Source organism: Mastomys coucha, unplaced genomic scaffold (genome assembly GCF_008632895.1).
Source record: "Mastomys coucha isolate ucsf_1 unplaced genomic scaffold, UCSF_Mcou_1 pScaffold6, whole genome shotgun sequence".
Lineage (NCBI taxonomy): Eukaryota > Metazoa > Chordata > Mammalia > Rodentia > Muridae > Mastomys > Mastomys coucha.
In genome coordinates, this window is record NW_022196912.1 from 40,700,081 (window position 1) to 40,726,043 (window position 25,963).

At 40.5% G+C, this 25,963-nt stretch overlaps 1 protein-coding gene across 11 annotated transcripts in view; it reads left to right on the forward strand.

Annotated features, from left to right (window-relative positions):
* Positions 1 to 25,963, forward strand: part of Kidins220 (kinase D interacting substrate 220) — an 86,337-nt gene that overhangs the window by 22,745 nt on the left and 37,629 nt on the right. For all 11 annotated transcript variants that reach the window (XM_031357147.1, XM_031357137.1, XM_031357139.1 and 8 more), the window contains exons 12-22: positions 982 to 1,159; positions 2,542 to 2,706; positions 3,537 to 3,716; positions 4,373 to 4,538; positions 7,269 to 7,420; positions 7,611 to 7,900; positions 9,412 to 9,552; positions 10,231 to 10,474; positions 10,862 to 10,950; positions 12,372 to 12,516; positions 15,721 to 15,883. In XM_031357147.1, the coding sequence (XP_031213007.1) occupies positions 982 to 1,159; positions 2,542 to 2,706; positions 3,537 to 3,716; positions 4,373 to 4,538; positions 7,269 to 7,420; positions 7,611 to 7,900; positions 9,412 to 9,552; positions 10,231 to 10,474; positions 10,862 to 10,950; positions 12,372 to 12,516; positions 15,721 to 15,883 (1,913 nt within the window). The remainder of the gene's footprint in view (positions 1 to 981; positions 1,160 to 2,541; positions 2,707 to 3,536; positions 3,717 to 4,372; positions 4,539 to 7,268; positions 7,421 to 7,610; positions 7,901 to 9,411; positions 9,553 to 10,230; positions 10,475 to 10,861; positions 10,951 to 12,371; positions 12,517 to 15,720; positions 15,884 to 25,963) is intronic.

Below are 25,963 nucleotides of genomic sequence, written 5' to 3' on the forward strand. Positions count from 1 at the left end.
GGATGAGGAGCAGTCAGAGGATGGATTGGGAGGGGGATAGCGACTGGACTGTTAATAGAAAACCAGAGAAGGGTTGGCAAAATCTTTTTAAAAATTAAGAGAGAATTAAATGAAAAAAACAAACCTTTAAAGTAAAAGCTCAGAAGGTTCTATAGCTTATAATGAGAGTTCAAGAGCAAAAATATAGGTAGGCACATCAAGTGTCCTCAAGCTTCTTCCTCCACAGCAGGAAGTCCATGTTGAATATGTGTCGCAGCAGGGGAGGTGAGGGCAGTCCATGGGATTGTTTTATACCCAGCCTTGTGAGATACATGATTTTATTTTAAAACACAGTATACATATCTTTTAAAAGACATCTCATATGCATATATTAAAATTAAATTTTTAGGAGAAAGAAAACAACTGTGAGTTTTCTTAGTGTGGGATGTGAATACTTACATGATTGGAGAGTCTCATAGGGAATAGGCAGATAATGCAGGGAGTGGAAGATGAAGAGCCTAGGAACTCCTGTAGTGCTCAGAGGAGAGGTGTGACATCAGGGACCCATACTGGCAGGTGCTTGACAAAGGCTCTAGGGGCTACTGGGATTGCTAAGGATGGCTGAGTGCTGCCAAGAAGGCTGCTAGAATATGAGCTAGGTGAGGAAAGCCAGTGGTACCCTTGCTCAGTGGCTGTTCTGGTGGACAAGAGGATGCTGAGGAGGAGGTCCTGGCCTGGGAACCATACGTGACAAAGGCTGTTGTTCTTTAAGTGAGCTGCAGGGAGAGAAACTGCATTCTACAACCCAGAGAGGGGGATGGGAAGGAGATATTTCTGAGAAATACTTGCACAGGTCTAGGGAAAGGAACTGTGAATAATACAGAGGTCCAAATTTACAAGAAATGTAAACTTGCAGATTGTCTGCTTTGTAGAGGCATAAAAAGTATCGCTCAGAGCTGCTTCTGAGAACAAGCAAGTTCAGCCTGTGCCACCATTTTACAGAAAGGTGACACTCCCCTGCACGTTGCCATCCGAGGGAGGAGCCGGAAACTGGCAGAACTTCTTTTACGGAACCCCAAAGATGGACGGTTACTTTACAGGCCCAACAAAGCAGGCGAGACTCCCTACAACATTGACTGCAGCCACCAGAAAAGCATTTTAACTCAAATATTTGGAGCCAGTAAGTAATGGGTTTTGTTCCTGACTAAGCCTGCACATGCACAATTCTCTGTGTATGCGTGTCTGTACGCATGCTTGCATGTGTCCGTGTGTGTCTGTGTGTTTATATATGTGTGTATGTGCATGCGCCATGTGTGTTTTGCTGGAGGTCGAACCTAGGGTCCTGCCAATACTAGGCAAAAACTTCATCACTGAGCAACTTAAACAAGTTTTTAAATAATGAATTTCTAGCAAATAAATGGCTCAACACACTTGGCCCAGAAAAAGATTTCAACAGTTTTTATTATATTTATTTGTTTTATGTTATTATGTGTGAGTGTTTTATCTACATGAATATACGTCCAGTCCCTCTACCAACAAAAAGACTTTTTAAAAATCATGACATTTTAGTGACATAAAGGGTAAAGGCTCTTGCTGCTCAAGCCTGATGCCCTGAGCCTGATGTTTTAAAATTTTTATTTATTATTTATGTGTATGTTTCTATGTGTGTGTGTGTACGTGTGTGTGCACCTGGGAAGGATAAAAGAATGTTGGATCCCCTTGAACTAGAGTTATAGGTCATTCTGGACTGCTTAGTGTAGATGCTGGAACCAGCTTGTGTCATCTGGAAGAACAGGAAGCCGTATTAACTACTGAGCCATCGCCAACTCCTCTTACTTCTTCTTGGCTTTTCTTTTTTTCTTTTTTCTCCCCCCCCCCCCCAAGACAGGGTTTCTTTGTATAGCCCTAGCTGTCCTGGAACTCATTCTGTAGACCAGGCTGGCCTCAAACTCAGAAATCCTCCTGCCTTTGCCTCCCAAGTGCTGGGATTAAAAGTGTGCGCCACCACTGCCTGTCGTCTTCTTGGCTTTTCATTGAAAAAAAATACTCTCATGACTTTAAAAAAAATTGCCTTCATCTAGGAGGAATTGGAACCTGAGTCATTAAACCTTTCTGCAAAGAATTATTTTGTCTTTGATTATGTATTGTATTCATTAGTAACACTTTATAGTGTATGTACTTAAATATTTCTAGAATTGAAGTGGTCTTGAACTTCTTTCCCATCCATGGTTCTAAGAATCGCTGTCAAGGCTCATGCACGCCAGCAAGTACTCTACTGCTCACTGTGTTCCCAGCCCTGGATGAATGATGAGTGATAGAGAAGAAAGAGTCATTTGCCAGCACTTTTTTCTTTGCTGTACTTTAAGATGATGTATCTTATCATTAACTAATAGATATATTATAATAGATATATTATGTTCCTTGAAATATGGTATTTGCATAAGAATTTCTGAAGCTGCTTTTATGTAGGTTTAAATGCTCAAGATAAGGTTGCCTCCCCCATCCCCAATATACAGTGATAGCAAAGTTTGATATAAGGATGTGGTATGCTTCTCATTACAGGACACTTGTCTCCTACGGAAACAGACGGTGACATGCTTGGCTATGATTTGTATAGCAGTGCCCTGGCAGATATTCTCAGTGAGCCCACCATGCAACCACCCATCTGTGTGGGCTTGTATGCACAGTGGGGAAGTGGGAAGTCTTTCTTACTCAAGAAACTAGAAGGTAAAGGCATGTTTTGTGAAGTCTTGATACGCTTTACAGCATTTTGTTGTGCAGTAAAGCTCTGTGAGTAGCTATTTGTTACCCCATATGCTGTGGTGCTGTGGTGGTTGGCATTTTTCTCCCTCTAGTCGATCCTCCCATGAGTTTTCTTTCTAAATCAGGTCCAATTGTGGGCCAGCATCAAGTACAGTCCTTGGTAGTGCATTTCATAGATTCTTCCCACACTTGTCAGTTTGTAGATCCTCCAGTGAGCTCTGCTGCAGTCAGGACTAAGCGCATTGTTAGTAAACTAGCCTTTTCTGCTAGAAGCCATTCTTGCTCTTTAAGAACAGGCTTCAGTACTGCAAATAAAAATGACCTCAGGTTTTGTAGAAACAATGACTGTATGGTTCTCGTTAGGTTCATGCACCTTTGAGAACCTCAGTCAAGGTGAGGGGACCTGAGGAGTGGTGGATGTTTGGAGGGAGTATGGTTCCCCTCCATACTCCCATAAAGGCTTCCCATAAGCCTTTGCTTATGGGAACAATATTTCACTTAGTACAAACCATAAAAGCCAAGATGAGTAAAACCTAGGCAGATGAGAATAATGGAGAAAGAATTTTATGCATTTCAGTATGAAGCAGGACTGTGGGGAAGGATTGGGGTAGGTGTGCAGTGGGGGGCAGGACGCTCAAACTGACTAAAAGAAAATGCTAGTTTAAATGATTAAGTGGCAGCAGGATTATCTGAGGCACTTGTTAAGTGCCCAGCACAAGTTTATTTTAAAACAGGAAAGTTAAAGAGTGAGTTAAAAGTGATATCTAAGCAAGACAAATTGATCTTCCTTTCAGATGAAATGAAGACGTTTGCAGGACAGCAGATCGAGCCCCTTTTCCAGTTCTCATGGCTCATAGTGTTCCTCACCCTGCTGCTGTGTGGGGCTCTCGGCCTAGTGTTTGCTTTTACAGTTGATACAAACCTCGCCATAGCCGTTTCATTGAGTTTCCTGGCTCTCTTATATATATTCTTCAGTAAGTCTTTGGTTTTTTTAAAATCTTTTTTTAAAATGGAGAAAAATGTTGAGTACGTGTTACTTAAAACATCTGTCTCTTAAAAACTTGCTCAATTTTTATAATTGATTGAAAAAGTTAATCTTTTTGCTGCTTGGTTGGTTTAGAGTAACAGTGTCCGTTCCTGGCTGGAGTGACTTTAAGTACCAGTACAGTTACTTGCTCAGACCTAACTTACACGGTGTCTGTTACGTGGTGATGACCCTCATTTCCACTCATTGCACTTTAGCGGACCCTGCTGAAGGGAAGGCTGTTGCTGGCCACAAAAGCAAAGCAGTCTGCTTCTGGGTTGTCTCATTTGCAAGAACGGAAATAGATTTATTATTGAAGGAAGTAGTGACGTTGACCGTTGCAAACATGACAAACCCCAGCTCCTTTGCATCTGAACTACCTACCAGTCTGACTTGTGAGGCTTCACTTTTGCTTGATTCCAATGGCCGTTTTTAGTTTCCAGTTTCACACACCTCCTGTATGTTGAGGTCACTTGAAGGATTCTTCGAGGAGTGTTTAAGACTAAGTATGGAGCATTAACAGTTACATAGGGATAGCTCTCCTTTACTTGCTTCTTGACTACAGAGAAGACAAGCTGCCTAACTAACTCAAACTGTAAATTTCAGTCGTCATTTACTTTGGTGGACGGCAGGAAGGAGAGAGTTGGAACTGGGCCTGGGCTCTCAGTACCAGACTGGCAAGACACATTGGGTACCTGGAGCTCCTCTTCAAACTGATGTTTGTGAACCCACCTGAACTACCAGAGCAGACTACAAAGGCCTTGCCTGTGAGGTGGGTTGGTCCTTTGACAGAAGGACTCTTTAAGAAGGGTAACAAAAGAGTTTAAAGAATTTTACAGGTCATCATATTCCAAAAAATTGGTACCTTAGTCTTTTAGTTGAACAAAAGTATGTCCTAGTACCTTTGAGAAACACTGCATAGTATATCCCCTTCCTATGCATGAGGTCACTTTTCCACAAGATGAAATCTGCTTATTTTTATGGTATTTTATTTGTACAGAAACCTCTCCCTCTTCCTTGTACCTGTCATGTACTTAGGGATTTTTCTGGGAGCAGTGTCAGGGTTTAAACTAGGGTTCACTGAGTCACCCTCCATGATGGGGCCACACCTCACCTCTATTACCATCCTTTCTGATACCTTGGAAGGAATTTTGACCTTCAGGGTGGAGTCCTGGCAGAAAGAGGTCTGGAGTGAAAGCCTCACTTCTTGAAGGAGCAGTAACCCCTGGAAACCCTGCTCACGCTCAGCTGCTCTTTCCTCATCTTTGCAAGTAGACATGTGTGTCTAGAATTATTGAGCATCTCAAACAGGGAATTGTGAGAAAGAGGTGTAATAAAGGAATAAAGAAAGGTATAAGATTCTAGATGGAAGAAAGGTTTTTTTTTTTGTTTTTGGTTTTTTTTAAGCTAGAAAATCTAGAGCAAAAAGCTTTCATAGGGGTTTGGAAAAAGAATTAAAAATCTGTTAAAAGATTATGAAGTTTTAAATTATAATAAGATAAAATATGTATAACTTCTTATGAACATAAGTCATTCTAACCATTAAAACTGTGCTATGAATATAGGTGAGAAAAATAAGTAAAGGTTAAAAAATTACAAATACAAGCTAGAGAGATGACTCAGTGGTTAAGAGCACTGGTTGCTCTTCTATAGGTCCTGAGTTCAATTCCTGACAATCCATGGTGGCTCACAATCATCTGTAGTGGGATCCCATGCCCTCTCCTGGCATGCAGGTATACATGCAGATAGAACACTTATATACATAAATAAATAATAAAGAAAGAAATCTTTAAAAAAAAAACCAACCCTTTAAAAACTTAAGAAAAAAAATTACAAATACAATTAGCCTTTTTTCACTTCTGGGTTCTGCATCTTTAGATGCAACCAACTGTAAATTATAAATATTTTTTTAAAAATTGTACCTGAATTAAAATGTATAGACTTCTTCTTGATACCATGCACTGAACAATACAGTATAACATTTGTTTACTGATGTTTACTGTTTACTGAATGTAGCATGTTCATTGTATTAGATATCATACAGAATTCAGAGATGTTTAAAGTAGATTGCAATATGTGCATTTTTTATTTCATATAAGAGACTTGAGCTGATTCTAGAACCAGCTACCTGTGAATACTGAGGAACCATTGTAATCAGTATGTAAATTTAAACATTAAAAAGATTTAAAGCTGAGAAGTTCTGTAGGAAAGCATTTGAGGTTGGAGACATGGCTCAATGGTTAGAAGTGCTTGCTGCTTTTGCAGAGGACCCCAGTTTGGTTCCAGCACCTGCAATGGGTGACTCACGACCACTTGTAACTCCAGCATCAGGTGATCTGAAATCCTTGTCTAGCCTCCGCAGGAATCCATACAGTATACACACACACACACACACACACACACACACACACACACACACAAATTAATCATGAAGTAAATATTTTTTTAAAGAGGTAATACATACAATATAGGATAATACAATGGAGGAAATTTTTACAGAAAATAAAAAACAGTTTAAATGAAGAAGATGGGAGTTTTGAAACAGAACAATCAACATAGTATCAGTTAGGACCATAACATATAGTACAGTATCATTCCAGACTGTAATCTTGAAACATGGTTTATCTCCTGGGTTGAAGTGAGAATTTAGTTTAGACATGGAAGGAAAAGAATGAATTAATGCAGAAATAAGTAATTCTGAGACTGATAATGTCAGGCAATCAATTTTTTTGAAGGATAACTCTGAAAAGAATATTTTACAATTATTTCTAATTACCTGGTATTTGTTAAAGCTATAAATAGAATAAAACATTAGAAAAGTTTATTTAATTTTATTATTTTTTAGTATTGATTTTTATTTTGTGTGTGTGTATGTTTTGCCTCATATATGTCTGTGCACTGTGTGGAATTTGCTGCCTGTAGTGAAGACTCTCCTGCCCTGGTGGCCTTGGCTATATCAGAGCTCTTTCTCCTTTGTCCCATCCTGACACAGGCCAGGCTCTGCCATCACTCGCCCCTTTCCTGTTGGCCAGTCATACACATTTAACATGTTCGTGTCTTTGCTAAGAGAATCTTTAACATCTCAGCAGAGAAGATAATTAATCATGCACCTGCTCCACTTTCTTAGGACTTTAAAAGCAAGTTTTTTAAAAGAACATCAAAAAAAAAGATAGATAGAAAAAATGGGGGCTAGAACGATAGCACAGTGGTTAAGAGCACAGACTTCTCTTATGGGGGATCTGGGTGTGATTCCCAGCACCCACGTGGTGGCCTACAGCCATCTGTATGTCCACTTCTAAGGGAGCAGACTTCCTCTTCTGTCTTCTGTGAGTACTAGGGTACATGTGGTGCATAGACTTAAAATTAAAATAATTTTTAAAGGAAGAGACAGGTACTGTCTTTAAAAAAAAGGAAATGTAGAATAACTAATAGAGAAGGCGTGTGTATACTAGAAATGCTTCATTCAGTAGCTGAGTAACATCTGGCTTGGTCTTCCCCCAAGGTTTTTGTTTACAGATTACAATAGACTTTCCAGTGTTGGAGGAGAAACTTCCTTGGCTGAAATGATCGCGACCCTCTCAGATGCTTGTGAGAGAGAATTCGGCTTTTTGGCTACCCGGCTTTTTCGAGTATTCAAGACTGAAGATACTCAGGGTAGGATTACTTCCCTCACCCTCTTCCTTCTTGGAATGTTCCTAGGGGTGAGGAAGGAAATAAGTGTTCATTTATTTTCATGAGACCATGAATTGAACCTTAGACTCATTGTATGCTCTTAACTAAAAGATTTCAATATTCTGAGTACATGATATGGTAATAATTGTTAATATAATTTATTCTATTACAGGTAAAAAGAAATGGAAAAAAACGTGCTGCCTCCCATCTTTTATCATCTTTCTATTTATTGTTGGCTGCATTATTGCTGGAATTACTCTTTTGGCTATATTCAGAGTTGACCCAAAACACCTGACAGTGAACGCTATCCTCATATCCATTGCATCTATCGTGGGGTTGGCCTTTGTGCTGAACTGTCGAACATGGTGGCAAGTGCTGGACTCTCTCCTGAATTCCCAGAGAAAACGCCTCCATAGTGCTGCCTCCAAATTACATAAGCTGAAAAGTGAAGGATTCATGAAAGTAAGCACTTACCATTGGAAAAACTAGTGGGAATGTGCTGCTGTCACCATTCTGGCTTGGCATGCTCTCAAAATGTTAAAGAGTTACATTTAAGGGTTTTGTTGTTGTTTTGTTTTTATTTGTTCAATAGTAGGGACTAAACCCAGGACCTTGTACACACTAGGCAAGTACCCTACGACTCAGCTATATGTCCAAGTCTGTTGCATTTAATTTAGTTTAGTTTGTTAGGCTTATAAGAAAATCCATATATACCCCATGTATCTTTTTTTAAAGATTTGTTTATTTATTCATTCGTTCATTTATTTATTATATGTAAGTACACTGTAGCTGCCTTCAGACACACCAGAAGAGGGCATCAGATCTCATTAGGGGTGGTTGCTCAGATTTGAACTCAGGACCTCTGGAAGAAGAGTCAATGCTCTTAACTGCTGAACCATCTCTCCAACTACCCCATGTATCTTGTGCACAGCCTCTGTTATCAATACTTGTCAAAAGAGTGCTACATTTGGCAGGGCAGTGGTGGCGCACGCCTTGAATCCCAGCACTTGGGAGGCAGAGGCAGGTAGATTTCTGAGTTTGAGGCCAGCCTGGTCTAGAGTGAGTTCCAGGACAACCAGGGCTCTACAGAGAAACCCTGTCTTGAAAAAAACCAAAAAAGAAAAAAAAAAAGTGCTACATTTGTTCAGTTGATGGAACTGCAATGGTCTGCCATAGTCAGACTCAGTGTCCACAGTTTATATTAGGTTCAGTCTTGGTGCTGTGCATTCTTTGAGTTTGCACAAATGCTTGATAACATACTCAAGATTACAGTATGTTTACTGCCATGAAAGTGCCTGCCTCCCCTGTTTACTAGCTCAGTATCTGTGTCTTTCTCATGATGTCAGGTAGTTACAACCATGCAGCATTGTAGCCCTTTCATATTGGCTTCTTTCATCCCTTTTCATTTTCAAAAATTTCATTGCTTTTTATACCTGAATAATATTGTAGCCTGGATGAAGAGTGTACATTTATTCAGTTACCCACAGAAATATATCTTTTGATTTAAATTTTAGTAGTTATAAATAAAACTGCTATAAGTATCTGTGCTCAGGTTTTTGTGTAGATGTAAGTTTTTAGCTCTTTGGAGTAAATACCAAGAATTATAATTACTAAGCCTTATAGCATGAGTATATTTAACTTTGCTAAAAACTAGATGCCACTAAGGAGCCAAGAGTAGTGCAGCCATCAGTAGGTGTTTTGGGTGGAGTTCAAGTCCAAGGCTTTTGTCATTCATAGTCTGTAGTTTTGGCAACTAAGTGTCTCAGCCTCTTCTGTAGTCTGTAACTTCTTATAGCGACCCCTGATGACATCCTGAGAGTCAAATGTTGTCAGTCCATAACTGAAACCGCTACAACAGCTTTAAATGGAACTACTGCCAGTAGCAAGAACTTTGGGTTTCCTTTCCTCCCGTTGGATGGGTTTCTCCTGTGCTTCTGAAGAAATGTGCCTTATGTCTTCTGTGCTTTGTGTAGGTCCTGAAGTGTGAGGTGGAGCTGATGGCCAGGATGGCAAAAACCATTGACAGCTTCACTCAAAACCAGACGAGGCTGGTGGTTATCATTGACGGCCTGGATGCCTGTGAGCAAGATAAAGTCCTTCAGATGCTGGACACTGTACGTTTCAGCTGTCTCCAGACTTGTCACTGTGGCCACGTAGGATGCATGATTTCACAAAATATCTCAGTTGGGATGGAAACAGGAAACACTGCTTTCTCTAGTGAATCTCTCTTTCATAAGAAGAACTATATTTTAAAATTCAGAATTATAGCAAAAGTTAATGTTTGATTAAGAACATTTAAATCATTTCAGCCTGATGGCACTTTAGCAAGAACTCACATAGAGCATCTCTAAATGACAAGTGTGGCTCAGCTGTGTAGACAGCCATATTTGTACTCTGAGATGACAGAGGGAACCCATAGTATTTGTAGTGTTGTGTTAAAGCGAATACTGGTAATCTGTTGTTACAAACATCAGTGGTTAACTGAGTGTGCAGAACTCACATATGCTCACAGAAAATTGCCTTGTGTGTTTGTTGGTCTTATGTGTAATACTGCAGGTGTCTGAGGAGGAAACCACATTAACTGTTCTCTCTGTTGGTTGTATCATTGGTAGGTAATTAGCAACCTAAGATTGAGCCATCTGTAAAAGTTGTTTTTATAGAGAGTAAATTTTGATAAAAAAAAATGAGTGATATTAAAAAATACAGCACCAAAGGATAGCACAGATTTTAAAAAGATATTTTTTGTATAATTTAAAAATTTGGGTCACGCCCATACCTTTCTTCTACGACAGGTCCGAGTTCTGTTTTCAAAGGGCCCTTTTATTGCCATCTTTGCAAGTGATCCACATATTATTATAAAGGCCATCAACCAGAACCTGAATAGTGTGCTTCGTGATTCAAATATAAATGGACACGACTATATGCGCAATATAGTTCACTTACCTGTTTTCCTTAATAGTCGTGGGCTCAGCAATGCAAGAAAATTTCTTGTAACTTCAGCAACAAATGGGGACGTTTCGTGCTCAGATACCACAGGTAAGTATCAAGACCTAGCGTACGCAAGCTTGAAGGCATCTTGTAGAAGGAAGGGTTTATTTAGCTATGGTTCCAAAGGAATAAGAGTCCAGTACCATCATATTGGGGAAGTGTGGCAGTGGGCAGGTGTGGTAGAAAGCATGGCAGCTGGAGTAGCAAGCTGAGAGTCCCCATCTTATACTGCAAGCAGGAAACAGAGAACAAACCCAAAATGGCATGCGTCTTCAAACTCTCAAAACCCATCTCCAGGGACACACTTCCTCCAGCAAGCCTCATCCCTGAACCTCCCAAACAGTAGCGGCAAGTGGGGACAAGTGTTCAGACACCCGGGGCTCTTGGAGAAACTCATTTTAACCACCACAGTGCTGTCTCAATGCTTTCTTCCAGGAGTACAGGAGGATGCTGACAGAAGAGTTTCACAGAACAGCCTTGGGGAGATGACAAAGCTTGGTAGCAAAACGGCTCTCAACAGAAGGGTAAGGTGCCATTCCTGCACATAACTTAATGGTGTGATAGATTTTTTCTTAGAGTGTTGGGGTTGAGCCCAAAGCCTTGTACATGCTAGGCAAGTATTCTGTCACTTAGCTATATCCTGATTCTGATTTTTATATTTTTAGCAGTCATTCAAATAAAATTAAGTTAGTGACACCTAAATGTTCTTCTGTAAACACAATGTTAAGCTCCTGAGATCAATGTCAGTGCTGAGCTCCCTTTCAGTGTCAGCTGCCTTAGAGCTGCCTGGAGAGTAAGGACCTTGGCCTGGGAGGAGTCCCCCTCTTCTGTAGACTCTTCCCAGATTAGGTGCTGACCCTGTTCCTCAACTAGTAAGATTTCATAGCCGGCAAATGATTGTAGCCTCACATGCACTCCTGAGCAGGTGCTGTCCCTAATTTTATCTCTACCGTTCTTCCTCCTTGCCCAACATTTACAAGGTCTGGATTGTAGTCTCCAGGCCCTCGTGTGATTCTGGGCCCTTCCCAGTCTCCTTGGGTTTCCGGTTCAGTGCTTCAGTCTCTCTGTCCACCCATATTATTTGTACAGCAAAACCAGGCGTATTTATCTAGGCTTGTAAAGTGGGAAGATGTCCACTGCAGGGGAGCTTTGCTGATAATGTCATTTATGGGTGGCTGACATGGGCTTATACTGGCATTGGCTGTTTTCTTGTTTGCTACTGTTTGGACATTACTTTTTAAACCTTGTGTCTTTGACTTTGTGCCCATGTGCTTTACAGGTTATGAATTCAGAGTTAATAATGAATGACAGATGATATAGCCAAAGTCAGGGGAGTGTGTGATTCTGCATTTTGAGTTTCTCTCTTGGCAGTCCAGGTTCTTGGGGACCTATGGTTTCATCTATCTTCCCATGTTTCAGGACTCGGGAGAATGTGCCTCTGTTGTGCTTGTTCTTCTCTTAGGAATGGGATTCCTTATCCACCCCAAGCCACTCTACAGAGTGCCTTCAACTCTTTGAGGAAATGCCAGGAAAGTTCAGAGTGGCTGTGCGTGGGTTAAAATTGTGTGACACTTTAAAACAACCTAAAAATAGAGATTCTGAATTTCTAGAACCATGAAGGAACTTATCTGCTTTCTTGTTTTATGGTTCCCTAGTACAGAGGCTTCATGGAGCTTGACTGTGATTCTCTTTATGTCCCTAACTGTACAGCAGTCAGTATACGTGGGATGCCTGCCTGCCAACTCTACTGTGTAACTGCTCTGGAAAGTGTCTGCCTCAGAAGCAACTGTACTTGACTAGCCTGTAACCTTTCTCTTTGGTTAATATTGTGAAGTCTGCTTTTCTTATCCACTGAGTTGGCTCTGCAGTCCGCTTGTTGTTCTTACGATAAGCATGCATGCTACCTCTCAAGGATGGGTGTTTCTCATTGGTGCTGTTGTTTCAGGATACTTACCGCAGAAGACAGATGCAGAGAACCATCACCAGGCAGATGTCCTTTGATCTCACAAAGCTGCTGGTTACTGAGGATTGGTTCAGTGACATCAGTCCCCAGACCATGAGACGGTTACTCAATATTGTTTCTGTGACAGGTGAATTTGGTTTTTCATGGTCTGTGATAGATAATAAGTTTTATTTTGTTTATGTGTTTTGAGATAGTAGGCATTGAACTCAGGGCTTATGCAAGCTCTGTGAATTTTCTGCTATTGAGTTGCACCCCCAGCCTCCACTATGAGCTTTAAAGTTAACAGAGCACTTTGAGTATAAGCTTTGTTGGTAGTAGTAATTGACAATAGTGGTTGACAATCTGATATCACTTGGAAATTTATTTTAAAATTTCATGATTTTAAAACTATTTTGCTTTATATTTAGGCTAAATTTATATAATTTATATAACTGAGCACAATTAGTATTTGTGCTAAAATTCAGATTTTTATATACTGCTATGTTATTTCAGTTTTTATATGATATTTTGAATAAAAATGTTTGTAATACAATGGAGACTATTAACCAGGCAGTAGTGGTCCATATCTTTAATCTCAACACTCTGGAGGCAGAGGCAGGCATATCTCTGATCAGGTTCAAGGCAAGCCTGGTCTACAGAGTGAATTCTAGGACAGCCAGTGCTACACAGAGAAACCCTGTCTCAAACCTCCCAAGCCTGCCCCACCCCCCAAAAAGGAGCTTATTGCTATGACTGAGTTCTTTGTGTGGATGCTGCTCTTCTGTATGCTGCTCTTCTATATGTCAAGACTAATTAGCATTAGAGCCGTCACAGACACACTTGCACTTTAACTTATAGAGTGTGTTTCTTTCCTTTTGTTTCCTGGTATTGACTCTGTCAACTAAAATGGCATTTTATACTAAGTTTAGGGCTCCTGATGTAAACTGTGTTATAGGCAGGGTCATACCTAAGATAACAACATTTTTATAGCTAAATCTCTTTAAATGAGACTTCAACCTTCCCATGCTGGTTCGACAGAGGAACAATTTCCTGATATTATGCTAACACTGACATATTCACTTGACCATGTGTCTTATCATCCTCCTTATGCCAAGAGTTGGCATAAGAGACATGGTAGAAATTAAACAAGAAATAAGACAGCATGCCTCCCACTCAAGTTCCCTTCCTTTCCTGGAACTTCTCCTGGCCCTGCCCTGCCTTGGCCCTGCTTCTGCTCCCAGCAAAGCTCCTTGGTAGAGCACACTGCCCTCTCCCATGCTGCTCCCCCACCAGTCCTCCCAGTCTTCCCAAGACCCTTCTCAGGGCTTCAGTGAGACTACACTTGAGGTTTCCCAGTGGCTCCCACGTGGAGCATGCAGGATCCTTATCTGGATGCCACAAGCAGCTGTAGCAATGATTTCCCTCCTAACTGCTCCTACTTAACACATTGTGTCCTCTTGCTCTCTAGCACTGGGCTGCTCTCAACTACAGTTCTTGGACCTCAACTTTGTATATTGACCAGTTTTCATTAACATGGCCTGTCATGATTCTGAGCAGTGGGTTTTCTCAATTCTTTATGTGTTAGCTTACATATGAGTTTTTCCATGAGACCTTCCTGCATCTCAAATGAAACGACTGTGCCGCCTCCTTCCCTGTTTCCTTCTACTTCCTACTCCACAGAAGAGCTGTCTCTGACACACACTGTCTTTGCTCTCCGGAAGGGGAGACCCTTATGTAAGGGTCTGTCTGCTCTGCTTAACTGCAGCACGCACTTGAGCATCAACTGGAGTCGTCTGGAATGAAATTAGAACCACACTTTACATGCTTCTTGAGAGAAGCATTCTGAGGAAAAGGAGCAGCAACTGCAGAGTCTGGGAGATGGACTCTAAGAACAGCTAGAGTGCCAGCCTGGGTGGAGTTGGAGGAGCAGAGTGGTATGAAATGATGTTAGAGAGCTGCAGCTCATCCTAGGCAATATGGCTCCAAACCCACAGCAAGGAGTTTAGATTGTGGAGACATCTTCAGGTACTCCAAAGAGACCTGAGCTGGTACCTTTAAATAATGGATCCTAGCCAGCTTCTCACAGGGCTGAGGCAGGAGGATCTCAAGTTCATGGCCAGCCTGGGCAACTTAGTGAGTTCAATGTGGAGGTTTACATCTATAATCCTAGCAGACTGGAATTGGAGGCAGGAGGATCAGGAAGTCAGAGCCAACCAGGCTACATAGGACCCTATGTTTTAAAAACCAAACCTCAGCCTTCTACAAGAAGGGTATTGTCAAGCTTATTTTAGTGCTCAGCCTTTCATTTTTGTTGCTTCCCCAAAAGACACATTTAGTTAAATGTTCACCTAGTTATTTCATAGGTTGTCGTTTGTTTGTTGGATTTATCCTCTACTTTGCTGAGTGAATGCTTCTCAGGAAGGCTGTGGCTGTATCATCTGTTCTGTTATGGGTTTTACCACAGAGTTAGTATTCATGAGAAGCCCATAGCTGGCAAATGCTTGTAAAATTGCTCTCTGGGATGGAAGAGCCATGCTGCCATCCATCCAGCAGAGCACACCCACCTTCTGAGAAGGTTGGAGGTGAGATGCAGAGTGATGGCCTCAGGCTGGGGAAGAGCTCTGTGAGGGGTCATCACTTGTACAGTGAAGAACGGGGCAGCAGGATCCCCATGAGAGCCTGTCAGACAAGTAGTTGTGGGTGCAGGTATGGACTGACCTGGTAGTAATAGTATAAAACTGCTGCTGTTCTCACCTAAGAACCAAGTCTCTCTTACACACTGGAGGGAAGCCCTGACTCTGGAACTCGCCAGTGTAGTTGTCCTCCAATGATTGCGCCCTGAGGAGGACTGCTGAGTTAGTCCTCTCAACACCCTACAAACAGGCATTTTATTCAATGTGTAGACAAGTTTTAGATACATTGTAAAACATGATCTATCTCAGTAAGTAAGAAGGGAAGTATATTAAGCCATAAAACAAAGACTGACCAGTATGTTAGGTTCCATTAAGGTCTGGGAGAGATCCTTAGCATTCAGCATTGAGGACTACCATGGTGTTTTGTTTTGTTTGTTGGTTTATTTTTTTGAGACAGTCTTACTGTGTAGCTCAGGTTGTCCTCAAGACTTGTCCTATTCTTCTTGAGCCTCCCGTGTGCCAGGATTACTGATGTCTGCCACTATGCCCTCTGAATCTTTAAAACCTGGACTTTAGAAACCATATAAATACTTGATTTAAATCTGTAGTATAACCAAATGGCAACGTTTTCAATTTTTAAATATCAATTATTTGTGACTATGCTAAACATTTTGCTTAGTATATCTATTAATTTTTAAATGTTTATGTATTCGTTAAAGGGCGGCTACTAAGAGCCAATCAGATTACTTTCAACTGGGACAGGCTAGCCAGCTGGATCAATCTTACTGAGCAGTGGCCATACAGGACATCCTGGCTCATACTATATCTGGAAGAGACTGAAGGTATTCCTGATCAGATGACGTTAAAGACCATCTATGAGAGGTATTTTACTTGACTGCTTTGCATTTAACTTTGCTTTGAGTACTAAAGCACAAATAGTGCATGTACAGTCTCTCCTTCTGAATTCCGTCAGTCTTCCTGGGTCCCTTGGCGGGCTCTGGGGCTGTCATCACATAGTTGCTGCCCTGTGAGCTCACAGCTCCATTTATACTTTCTCTTTTTACAGCTGTGTACAATTGTAAGAGTTACTATGGCTTTTAAAAGTCACAAAGCCAAAATTATTTGGTTTGCCGGAACACTTAGAATAGCTTTAAGGTCCAGCTGCTAGACTAATAAACCATTTCTCTCTCTCTCTCTCTCTTTTTTTTTTTTTGTTTTTTTGAGACAGGGTTTCTCTGTGTAGCCCCGGCTGTCCTGGAACTCACTCTGTAGACCAGGCTGGCCTCGAACTCAGAAATTTGCCTGCCTCTGCTTCCCAAGTGCTGGGATTAAAGGTGTGCGCCACCACTGCCCGGCACAATAAACCATTTCTTAAAACTGGGTGGTGGTGTGGTGCATGCCTTTAATCCTAGCAGAGGAAAGCTCTGACTTCTGGGCTAGCCTGGTCTATAGAGCAAGTTCCAGAATGGCCAGGGCTACACAAAGAAAGCCTTTCTCAAAAAACCAAAAATAAACCATTTCTTAGAAAAAGATAACTTGTAGAAACTAGGTAAACTTTTTAAAAATGGAGTGTAATTTTATACTGTTTTAAAATATAAATAAAATAATAATATAGTTTGTATTTTATAGTCTCTAAGAGTTCAGATCATTAGGACAAATAACAATATGAACTAACTAGTACCCTCAGAGCTTCCAGGGACTCAACCACCAACCAAGGAGTACACATGGTGGGACTGATTGCTCTGGCAGCATGTGTATAGTAGACGATTGCAAAGTCGATCATCAATGGGAGGATAGGCCCTTGGCTCTGTGAAGGTCCTGTGCCCTAGTGTAGAGGAATGCCAGGGCCAATAAGTGGGAGAGGGTGGAGTGGCAAGCAGGGGAAGGGGGGAGGCAACAGGGGTTTGTTCTTGGTTTTTTTTTTTTTTTGGAGGGGAAACTGGGAAAGGAGAAATCATATGACATGTAAATAAAGAAAATATCTAATAAAAAGAAAAAATCAGAGTTCAGATCATTTTTATTCCCTTAGAATGTTGTTAGCATTTGACTTTTTCCTAACTGCTTTTAGAATGGTAGAGGACTGTTAGAGTCTGTCCACAGCTCTGAGCTCTTGTAGGCTTCTGTTAAGTGTGTCAGGGGCTTAACCTTGGTGTGACTCCAGTGAGACAGGAACACAGATGACCATGTGCCATGGAAACTTGGCTTGGAGCTGTTAGAAGTCATTGTATCGTGAGATCATGAGTGGGCTTATCATTGGTTGTAAAATAGAAAACTTTATTTCCTGAGCAAATGTGTCTGTCCTAAGTTAGGAGTTAGGTCATTGTGTTTTCTAGATGAGTGCTTATTACAGTTTGGAATAGTTTTAGGATAGTTACTAGCAAGGGAGCTTGAGGCTCTGATCGTTAATAACTTCCCAAGTCATGCAGTCTCATGTGGCAAAGCTGTTATTTTCATCTGATTGGCACTCATTGTAAGCCCTGTGTGCACTAACTTCATTTTCACAATTCTGAGATAGGTACTGTTATTCTTATTTTTCACAGACACCAGTGGAGATAAGTCACTTGCTAAAACAGTGCATGATGGAGCTGGGATTTAAAAAGAGCTCCACAATCTCACCCAAGTGTGTTCTGGAAGGACTCCTTTCATTGTGTCCGCATGACATGGAAGCTTTCCTAGGCTGGGGTCCTGTCAGAAACACACTGAAGTTTGTCATGGAGTCAAAGGGCTAGAGTTTCTAGTGGAAACAGGGACTGCAATGTTAACTTTTTGTATTTTCTATTTCTTTAGGAGTGTTACAAGCTACTGTAGTTAGTTTTGTATGAGGTTTCCTGTGATTTTTTTTATTAATAGTAACAAATTTTCAGAACAGATAACTGCTATTTTTTTTTTCTATAAGTTATCTTTGCCATCATAAAAACCTAAGCTTTGGGCTGGAGAGATGGCTCAGAGGTTAAGAGCACTGACTGCTCTTCTGAAGGTTCTGAGTTCAAATCCCAGCAACCACATGGTGACTCACAACCATCTGTAATGAGATCTGACACCCTCTTCTGGTGTGTCTAAAGACAGCTACAGTGTACTTAGATATAATAATAAATAAATCTTTAAAAAAAAAAACCACATACGTTTTCTGTTAAATAAACTGTTAGTTACTGCCTCTCTAGTCTGTTTATCTCTGTCTCTCTTTGTCTGTGCCTGTCTCTGTCTGTTTCTATCTCTCTCTGTCTCTGTCTCTTCATTTTTAGACAAAGTAGCCATGCTAGGCCTCAATTTGGCATGGAATGGGCTTCACATTAGCCCCTTTCCTGCTGTGACTCAGAGTACATGGATCAGAGACATGGCCAACAGTTCAAGAAGTGTATGTAGAGTCCTGGAAGTTGGTCTTCTGCCCAGTCTATGACAAGGTTGGGAAGAGTGATAAGTCTCCAGGCAATAGGAGGAGGAGAAATATAAAACAAAGCAGATTTAAGAGCCATTTCAAAAGTCTCTGACTCAGGTCTGTCCCGCAGCAGTCATCAGGTCCCTGTAGCTCTGCTGGATACTGTTTTTGTTGCTTCTCTTATCCTTGTGGTTTGAGGTGTAGAACCCAGAGCCTTATGCATGTTGGTAGCACATATTACTGCTAATTCACACTAGCTCAACTTTTTTCTTAAAAAGCCAAGATTAATAGGTATTTTGGTGCTTAGATGCTTTCTTTCAGCTTCTTTTATTCACCCTGGTTGATTTCTTCATTAACATATATTTAGTGTAATATTTTTACTGAGAGTCAGAGCTTATGCCATTGTCTTTATGTGCTTTGAGTTATAGGGGCTGGTTGGGTGAACAGAGGGAGAGAGAAAAAAGCATGTAGTGTTCTTGAAGGATGTATGTGTTTAATTTTCTTTTCTATTTAAGCAATTTTGCAAGAATAATAATAGTACAAACAACACCACATCCCCATCCTTCCTTCAAACTCATCTGTTATTGTTGACTTCATTGCTTCATCAGTTCCCACCACATGGTCTTCTGAGTCTTGTTCTCTCTTTATGTTTATAGATCTATACCAACACAAACGTATATGTGGGAAATTACACATACCTTATCATTTACCCCTAAATGCTTGAGCTTTCAGGACTTAGAGTCTGATTGAAAGTAAAGCATGCATATTTGAACCAAATAGAGATGGGGAGGGAAGAGGGCTTAAACAATTACCCAGCTAAGTCATTTTCTGGGTAGTAAGAAACTTTTTAGTTTACTGCTCTTTGGTGAGAGACAATTGCTTGGTGTTTTATTTCTTATGCTTTTTGTAGGGAGGAAAGATTTATTTTGGTTCATGGATGTAGTCTGTTGTGTTGTGAGAGCATAAAGGATTAGAAGCTCATGGAATGGCAGCCAGAAGGCAGCGAGAATGTCTGCCTTTGCAGGCTTGCTTCTCTTCCCACTTTTTATTCTGCCTGCACCTGCAACCTGTAGGGGATGCTGCTGCCTGTATGTGTGTCCAGCCCTTGTCAGCTTGATATTCAGCAAGTCTCTTTAAGCCATTACCTTCCGTTTCCACCCCTCAAAGGCCTGGCTCACCATGCAAATGCATTCAATCCATTTGTCCTCAGCCTTACAGTTCCAGTATTGTTCAGTCATTAAAGTTCAGTATCTCCTCCAAGACACAATACAGACTCTTAGTTGTGAACCCTTACAATATCAAAAAGAAAATGACCTATTTCCAGATTACAGTGGCACAGAGTAAAGATTTTCCCTTCTCAAAGCAAGGGAAGGGCTTACAACATAGGGATAGGACAAAACCAAAGCCCAGAAGGGCAGACATTAGATTCTGTAGATCTGAGTCAGGCATCTGAGCATCTGCTGTTGTGATGTGAGAGCCAAAAGGCACAGGGTTCTTGTCTATAGCTTTGCCATCGTCAGTTGCCCCATGGCCTTTCGTGGGATTGCTGTTTATTGCCTGCAGCTTCCCTCAAAATATGTCCCAGGTACCTGGAATATCTAACTTCCTTAGTTGCTCTTGTGTCTTTAGCTCTACCTTCATGATTTATGTATTGTTTCCTGCAGAGCCACCTGCATTCACACCAACCCTGTCATACTTTGCCTGTCTTCCTAGGCTTTTCTGAAAAACTTGTGCTTAGTGTCCCTGACCCTGTAACATTTACATTCTGTATGTCTGCAAAACCAGTGCCAGATAGGTGACACTGAAGTGTGCAGAGTACTCAGCCGCTTTGGTGTGACCCTGTCCCTTCAGCAGCTCATTCTCTTTTCTTCAGAATCTTACATGTACTACTTGTTTAAAACTAAGGTTTTCAAATCCTTCTGGTCCAGTTTTGCTCTCGGTTCTTCCTGTAAATAGGGCTAAAAGTAGCTAGTGACATTTCTTCTGCCAGATTTCTTAGCCCATCATTTTAATACTCAGCCTCTTCTAAAGTTGTTAAAGCATGGACAAAACAGATAGGAACTTGGACCAGAGAGATGGCTCTTGCAGAGGACCTGGGCTCGGTTCCTAACATCCTCTTCCGACCTCTGCAGACACTGGGCACACATGTGCTACATATACATACACGCAGGTAAAACAGTCATACACACACAATTAGTCTAAAAAATATTTTTAATGTAGACGGGATCTTAGCCAGAATGTAGTATATGAGCATGGCCTTCTAGTTCTGTTTCTAGCACAGTCTTATTTTGTGCCCACAGCCTGATCCTCAGTGCTTACCTCCCTTCTTCCCATCCACATTTCAGTGCCTCAGAGTTCCTCCTGTATTAGCCCACCAGCTCTACTTAGAGCATCCTGGAGCTTCTCTAGCTTACACAGCCCCTGCTTCTCCAGATTCTCCCTGCAAACCAGGTCTCAGGCTTCTCAGGGATGGCTACAGCAGTCACTTCCACTTGTCTCGTACTCACTTTCTGTGTTAGTGAGACTTTCAGGGCTGCAACTGCAGTTAAGGAGAGAATGGCTATATTTAGCTCATGCTTTCAAAGGTCTCTCTAGGTCTGGTGTGGTGAGGAGTGCCTGGGCAAGCACTGCTGTTTCCATTGTGGCAGACAAGAAGCAGAGAAAGAATTGCTTGTGCTTTGCCTGAAATTTAAAGTTTGCATTATATATAGATCACACCATCTGAACCTCATAGGTAGTTCTGAATTTTTTTTAATTTTTAAATTGGAATGTGTCTTGTAGGCAAGAAAGAATCTTAAATTGAGATGTAGTGACACATGCTTTTAATCACAGTGCTTGGGAGGCAGAGGCGATGGATCTCTGTGAGTTCGAGGCCAGCCTGATCTACAGAGAAACCCTGTCTCTGGGTAGGGTTGGGGCTGGGGGCAGGGGCTGGGGGCAGGGGTCGGGGAGGGACACTTGCATGTTGTTTAAAGATAAAGATAATTGTACCTTTTTTATGAAAAAAATAGAATGTTGTGAAAGTTATTTGATGAGTGGGTGTACTGGCTAGTTTTGTGTGTCAGCTTGACACAGGCTAGAGTTATCACAGAGAAGGGAGCTTCAGTTGGGGAAGTGCCTCCATGAGATCCAGCTGTGGGGCATTTTCTCAATTAGTGATCAAGGGGGTAGGGACCCTTGTGGGTGGTGCCATTTCTGGGCTGGAAGTCTTGGGTTCTATAAGAGAGCAGGCTGAGTAAGCCAGGAGAAGCAAGCCAGTAAGGAACATCTCTTCATGGCCTCTGTGTCAGCTCCTGCTTCCTGACCTGCTTGAGTTCCAGTCCTGACTTCCTCTAGTGAGCAACAGCAGTGTGGAAGTGTAAGCTCAATAAACCCTTTCCTCCCCAACTTGCTTCTTGGTTATGATGTTGTGCAGGAATAGAAACCCTGACTAATACAGTGGGGAATTTTTTTTTAATCATAATATAAACTGTAGTGAATTTTTGTTGGGGAGTATTTTATTTTGATCACATCAATATAGAATAATATATATTAGAGGCAAAATGAGATCATGCCAACTTTCTTTTGTGATTTAGCCAACCTATTACTTTAGACCTCAGCCCTGATCGTCTTGCTGTCTGAGAGCAGACTGATTTAGCATGCCTCTGAGATGCTTTTCTTTTTAAATATGACTTATATGCCTATAAATACTTATAGAGAATGTTTATAGCTATCCAACAAAGAGAAAAAGATAGTGTAGAAAGCAATCTGAAGATTCATAAGGGATTTTACTTAAAATAATTAAATAAAATAATTTGCAAGGAACAACTGTAGGAAGACAGTTTGCTCAGCTCACTGAGAGCCCGTTTTTTACTTTAGCAATTTAGATGTCTGTTTGCACTTACCCATAGCTGAGTTCTTTGGTGCTTGTCATTTGAATAATAAAAAGTTTTATTTACAGCTGACAAAAAGCAGCAGTATATAATTGATATTCATTTGTTTTATTAAAGAAATCTGATTTGGTAAAAACAATCAGAAAATAGTATTTTTAACGCTAGTAGTAAAATTTATTTTTTTAATCCATAAAAAGCCTCATTTATTTTTATAGCAATTTGATGACACATCTGCTTGCTTTATTCAGCTGAAAAAGAAAATGTTGGTTCTTGGTGTTTGGTAAAATTGCTTTGTTAAATTATTTTCTAAATTGTTCAACTTTTAACAAATGACATTTGATACTAACACTGGAAAGCAATTTCAGCTAATTAAGTAGATCCCTCTATAAACCATTGGAACATTAAGATGACATACTGTTCATTCAAGATTATTTTAATTGGTACAATTATTGTAATTTTCTTGCAATTATGTGTTGAGCTAAAAGCTTTTGTCTAGATCATTTAAGGGTTTTTTTGTTAACATACATTTAGTAAGAAGAAAGAAAGTTAAATAAAAACTGTAGATAAAGATTTTCTGTCTACCTTTTAGTACAGCTTTTTAGACAATCATTGAAGTATTTTAGTATAAAGGTTTATTTCTGGTATTTTAGACACTTAAAGCAATGATAGAGGCTTTTAAAAGATCCATTTAAATAGTTTTCATGACAATAATACTTTAAATTTCTGTTTTGACGTTGCTCAAGCAATAATTTTCTCAAGAAGATATGGTCAGCAGAACTTTGTGTGAGAGGTAGCATCCTTTTGATAGTCTTGGATTCTTAAAATGAACTGAGTCATTTTTAAGGGAGGTTAAGAATGATGGCCACTTCCATCTCACAGAGACCTGCTTGCTGAGTAGCCTGGGACATCAATCACTATGTGATGTTTATGGATCCATCTGATGTCTAAGCTCTTCAGTCCTGCTTCAGCAAATACATCATAGATTCATTTCTGATACTCAACAAAAGCTTTCAAAAGCTTAATTGATTACATCTAACCTCCCTAGTTTTCCTTAGAGCTTACCAATCTCCTGCATGTTTCCTTCTTCCCATTTCCACCTGTCATCACTTAGATGAATTACGCAAGGCTTTTGAAATCCTTCATCTGTGATTGTCCTTAAATCATGCCTTTGAGTTGCATGAGCCTCCTTGTTGTACAGAATATGTCTCTTGTACTGATACTTATTTACTTAAAGATCCTAGGAATATCTATTTAAAACATTATTTCGTGCATGCTATTTAGGTGTTTTTTATGTACAGCTTTGAATTTTACTAAGATTCTATATTCTTGATATGGAAGAATATATCTTAGAGATTTTGATGTTGCCATCATTCATAATTTACTAAATCATTATCTTGTGTATAGTTATTTTCATAAGCATAGCTATGGATATTCCCAACACACATTTGCTCAGAATGTAGAGGTTAAGTGTTTATTATTGTCTTTGTGAAAGAGATTGATCTAGTTCTTTGCAAAAATCACCTGATAATTTTTACTTGTAAGAGAGAAAACTAAGTATATTTTCACTGAATAAAGTATATTTTCACGGAATAAAGATCCCGTGACTATAACAGAAGTCTTTATTTAGATAAAATAAGTAACTCTGGCAGAGTGGGCAAGTTTAATATGAAAAGTAAGCCTGCAATGTACAATGAGGTAGAATATTGACAGTTACTTGCAAATTTTTGATTTTACATTGTTCATTTATATTCTTGATAGAAATTAATTGACAAATCCAGATTTATTTATTTGTTTATTCAGGTTTTTCAAGACAAGGCTTCTCTGTGTAGCCCTAGCTGTATTGGAACTCACTCTGTAGACCAGTCTGGCCTCAAACTCAGAAATCCACCTGCCTCTGCCTCCTGAGTACTGCGATTAAAGCATGTGGCTATTAAATCCTGATTTTTAAAGATAAATAAAAGTGAAGGGCAGAATTTTTAAAACATTTATTTTTATGTTACGTATTTGGGTACTTTGCCTGCATGTGTATGAATGTGTGACACATGCATGCAGTGCCCTCAAAAGCCAGAATCCTCTGGAACTGGAATTATAGATGGTTGTGAGCCACCTTGTAGGTATTAGGAATCAAACCCAGGTCCTCTGGAAGAGCAGCCAATGCTGTTCTTAACTATTGAGCTTTCTCCAGCCTGGATGAATTTTTGAAATTTATTTTTGATGCACTTGGAAAACATACCTACTATTATTGTTTGGAGAAAAGAAAAACTGAGAGATTAACTAGGCAGGTTGGGCCATTCTTGAATTATCTGTTATTATGTTCTGCTTCTCATTTGTTCTGTTATTGCTGCTGGATTTGTAGCCAATCAAAGGGTATAAGAGAAATTACTGGAGAAAAAAAAAAACAAACGTAAAATTTGTTGTTATTTAGGAAATTGTTCCTTGTTGTTGTTTTGTTTTGTTCTGAGATAAGGTCTCATTGGCTGGTCTGGAACTCACTGTGTAGACCAGACTAGCCTTGAACTCACAGAGAACTGACTGCTGGGAAATAGTTCATGGGAGCCCATTATGGTCAGACACTACTGTAAATAGTAATATTTACTGTAGGATACTCATGTGCAAGGCTGGCAGAGATCTCTGTCCCAGGGAGTTCTGCACACAACAACATATAAACTATGTGATTAGCAACAAGCCCTGTGGAAAGGATGAAGAGAGAAACATCAGGGAGGCAAGGAGTTGTGCCAGCTGTGCATGACAGTTATCACTGAGAAGAGAACTAAGCAAGGACATGAATGGTGACAGGTAGCCAAGTAGAATCCCAGTAGGTGAGAGGATCTCTATATTGCTGAAGACTGCTAGCAGTCTTGTAGGTAGTAGAACATAAATGCATTGCTTTTGGAGTTATGAATTTGAGTTATGGATAATCGAAACATGGACTTTGGGTGCTGGAGAGAGCTCGGTGGGAGCGCCTGCTGCTCTCTCCCAGAGGACCGAGACTTGCTCCCCTTTGGAGGCTCACAACATCTGGAGCTCCAGACCCAGGAGATCCAGTACCCTCTTCTGGCCTTTCCAGGTACCAGGCCTACACAGTATACAGACAGACATGTGAGCAAAGCACCTGTTCACATAAAAACAAGTAAATAAGTCAATAAATAAAATTTTAAGAAGCCTTTGAGTAACACAGTAGACACTAAGGGTAGGAAAAATAATTGATCCAAATTATCTGTGGGAATCAGGTTTGTGCGGGAGCTCAGGCATCACCAGCATGGTCTGCTTTCTCACCTTGATCTTACACTTCCCCCACCTGCTCTTTTCCTGGCCCATCCTCCCCTGTCACCTCCCTCATTCTTCTGGTCTCTTAAGCATGGCTAGTGTGGAAAGGCTGTTATAAGGTAGGAACCCCATTTCAGGTTCTTTATTCCACCGCTGGTGTGCTCCTTCATAGGTGCTGCATGGGATTTGCTTACCAAGGTCTGCTTCACTCTTTCTTTAGCTTTTGTTTCCTCTGTAAGATGATGGTAAACTCCACAGGTTATAACAGATTCCTTCTGTTTTCACACACATGCAAGGAGCACAGTGAGTGTTTTTGAACAAGTGAGGAAGTCTGATGGTGCATTTGCATCGAGACAGGCATGGCTTCCTCAAGGTGGCAGATGTGAAGCCTAGCTTTATTTTAACAGTGAGGTCTTCCAGACACTTCATTGGTTCTGAATGCAGGGA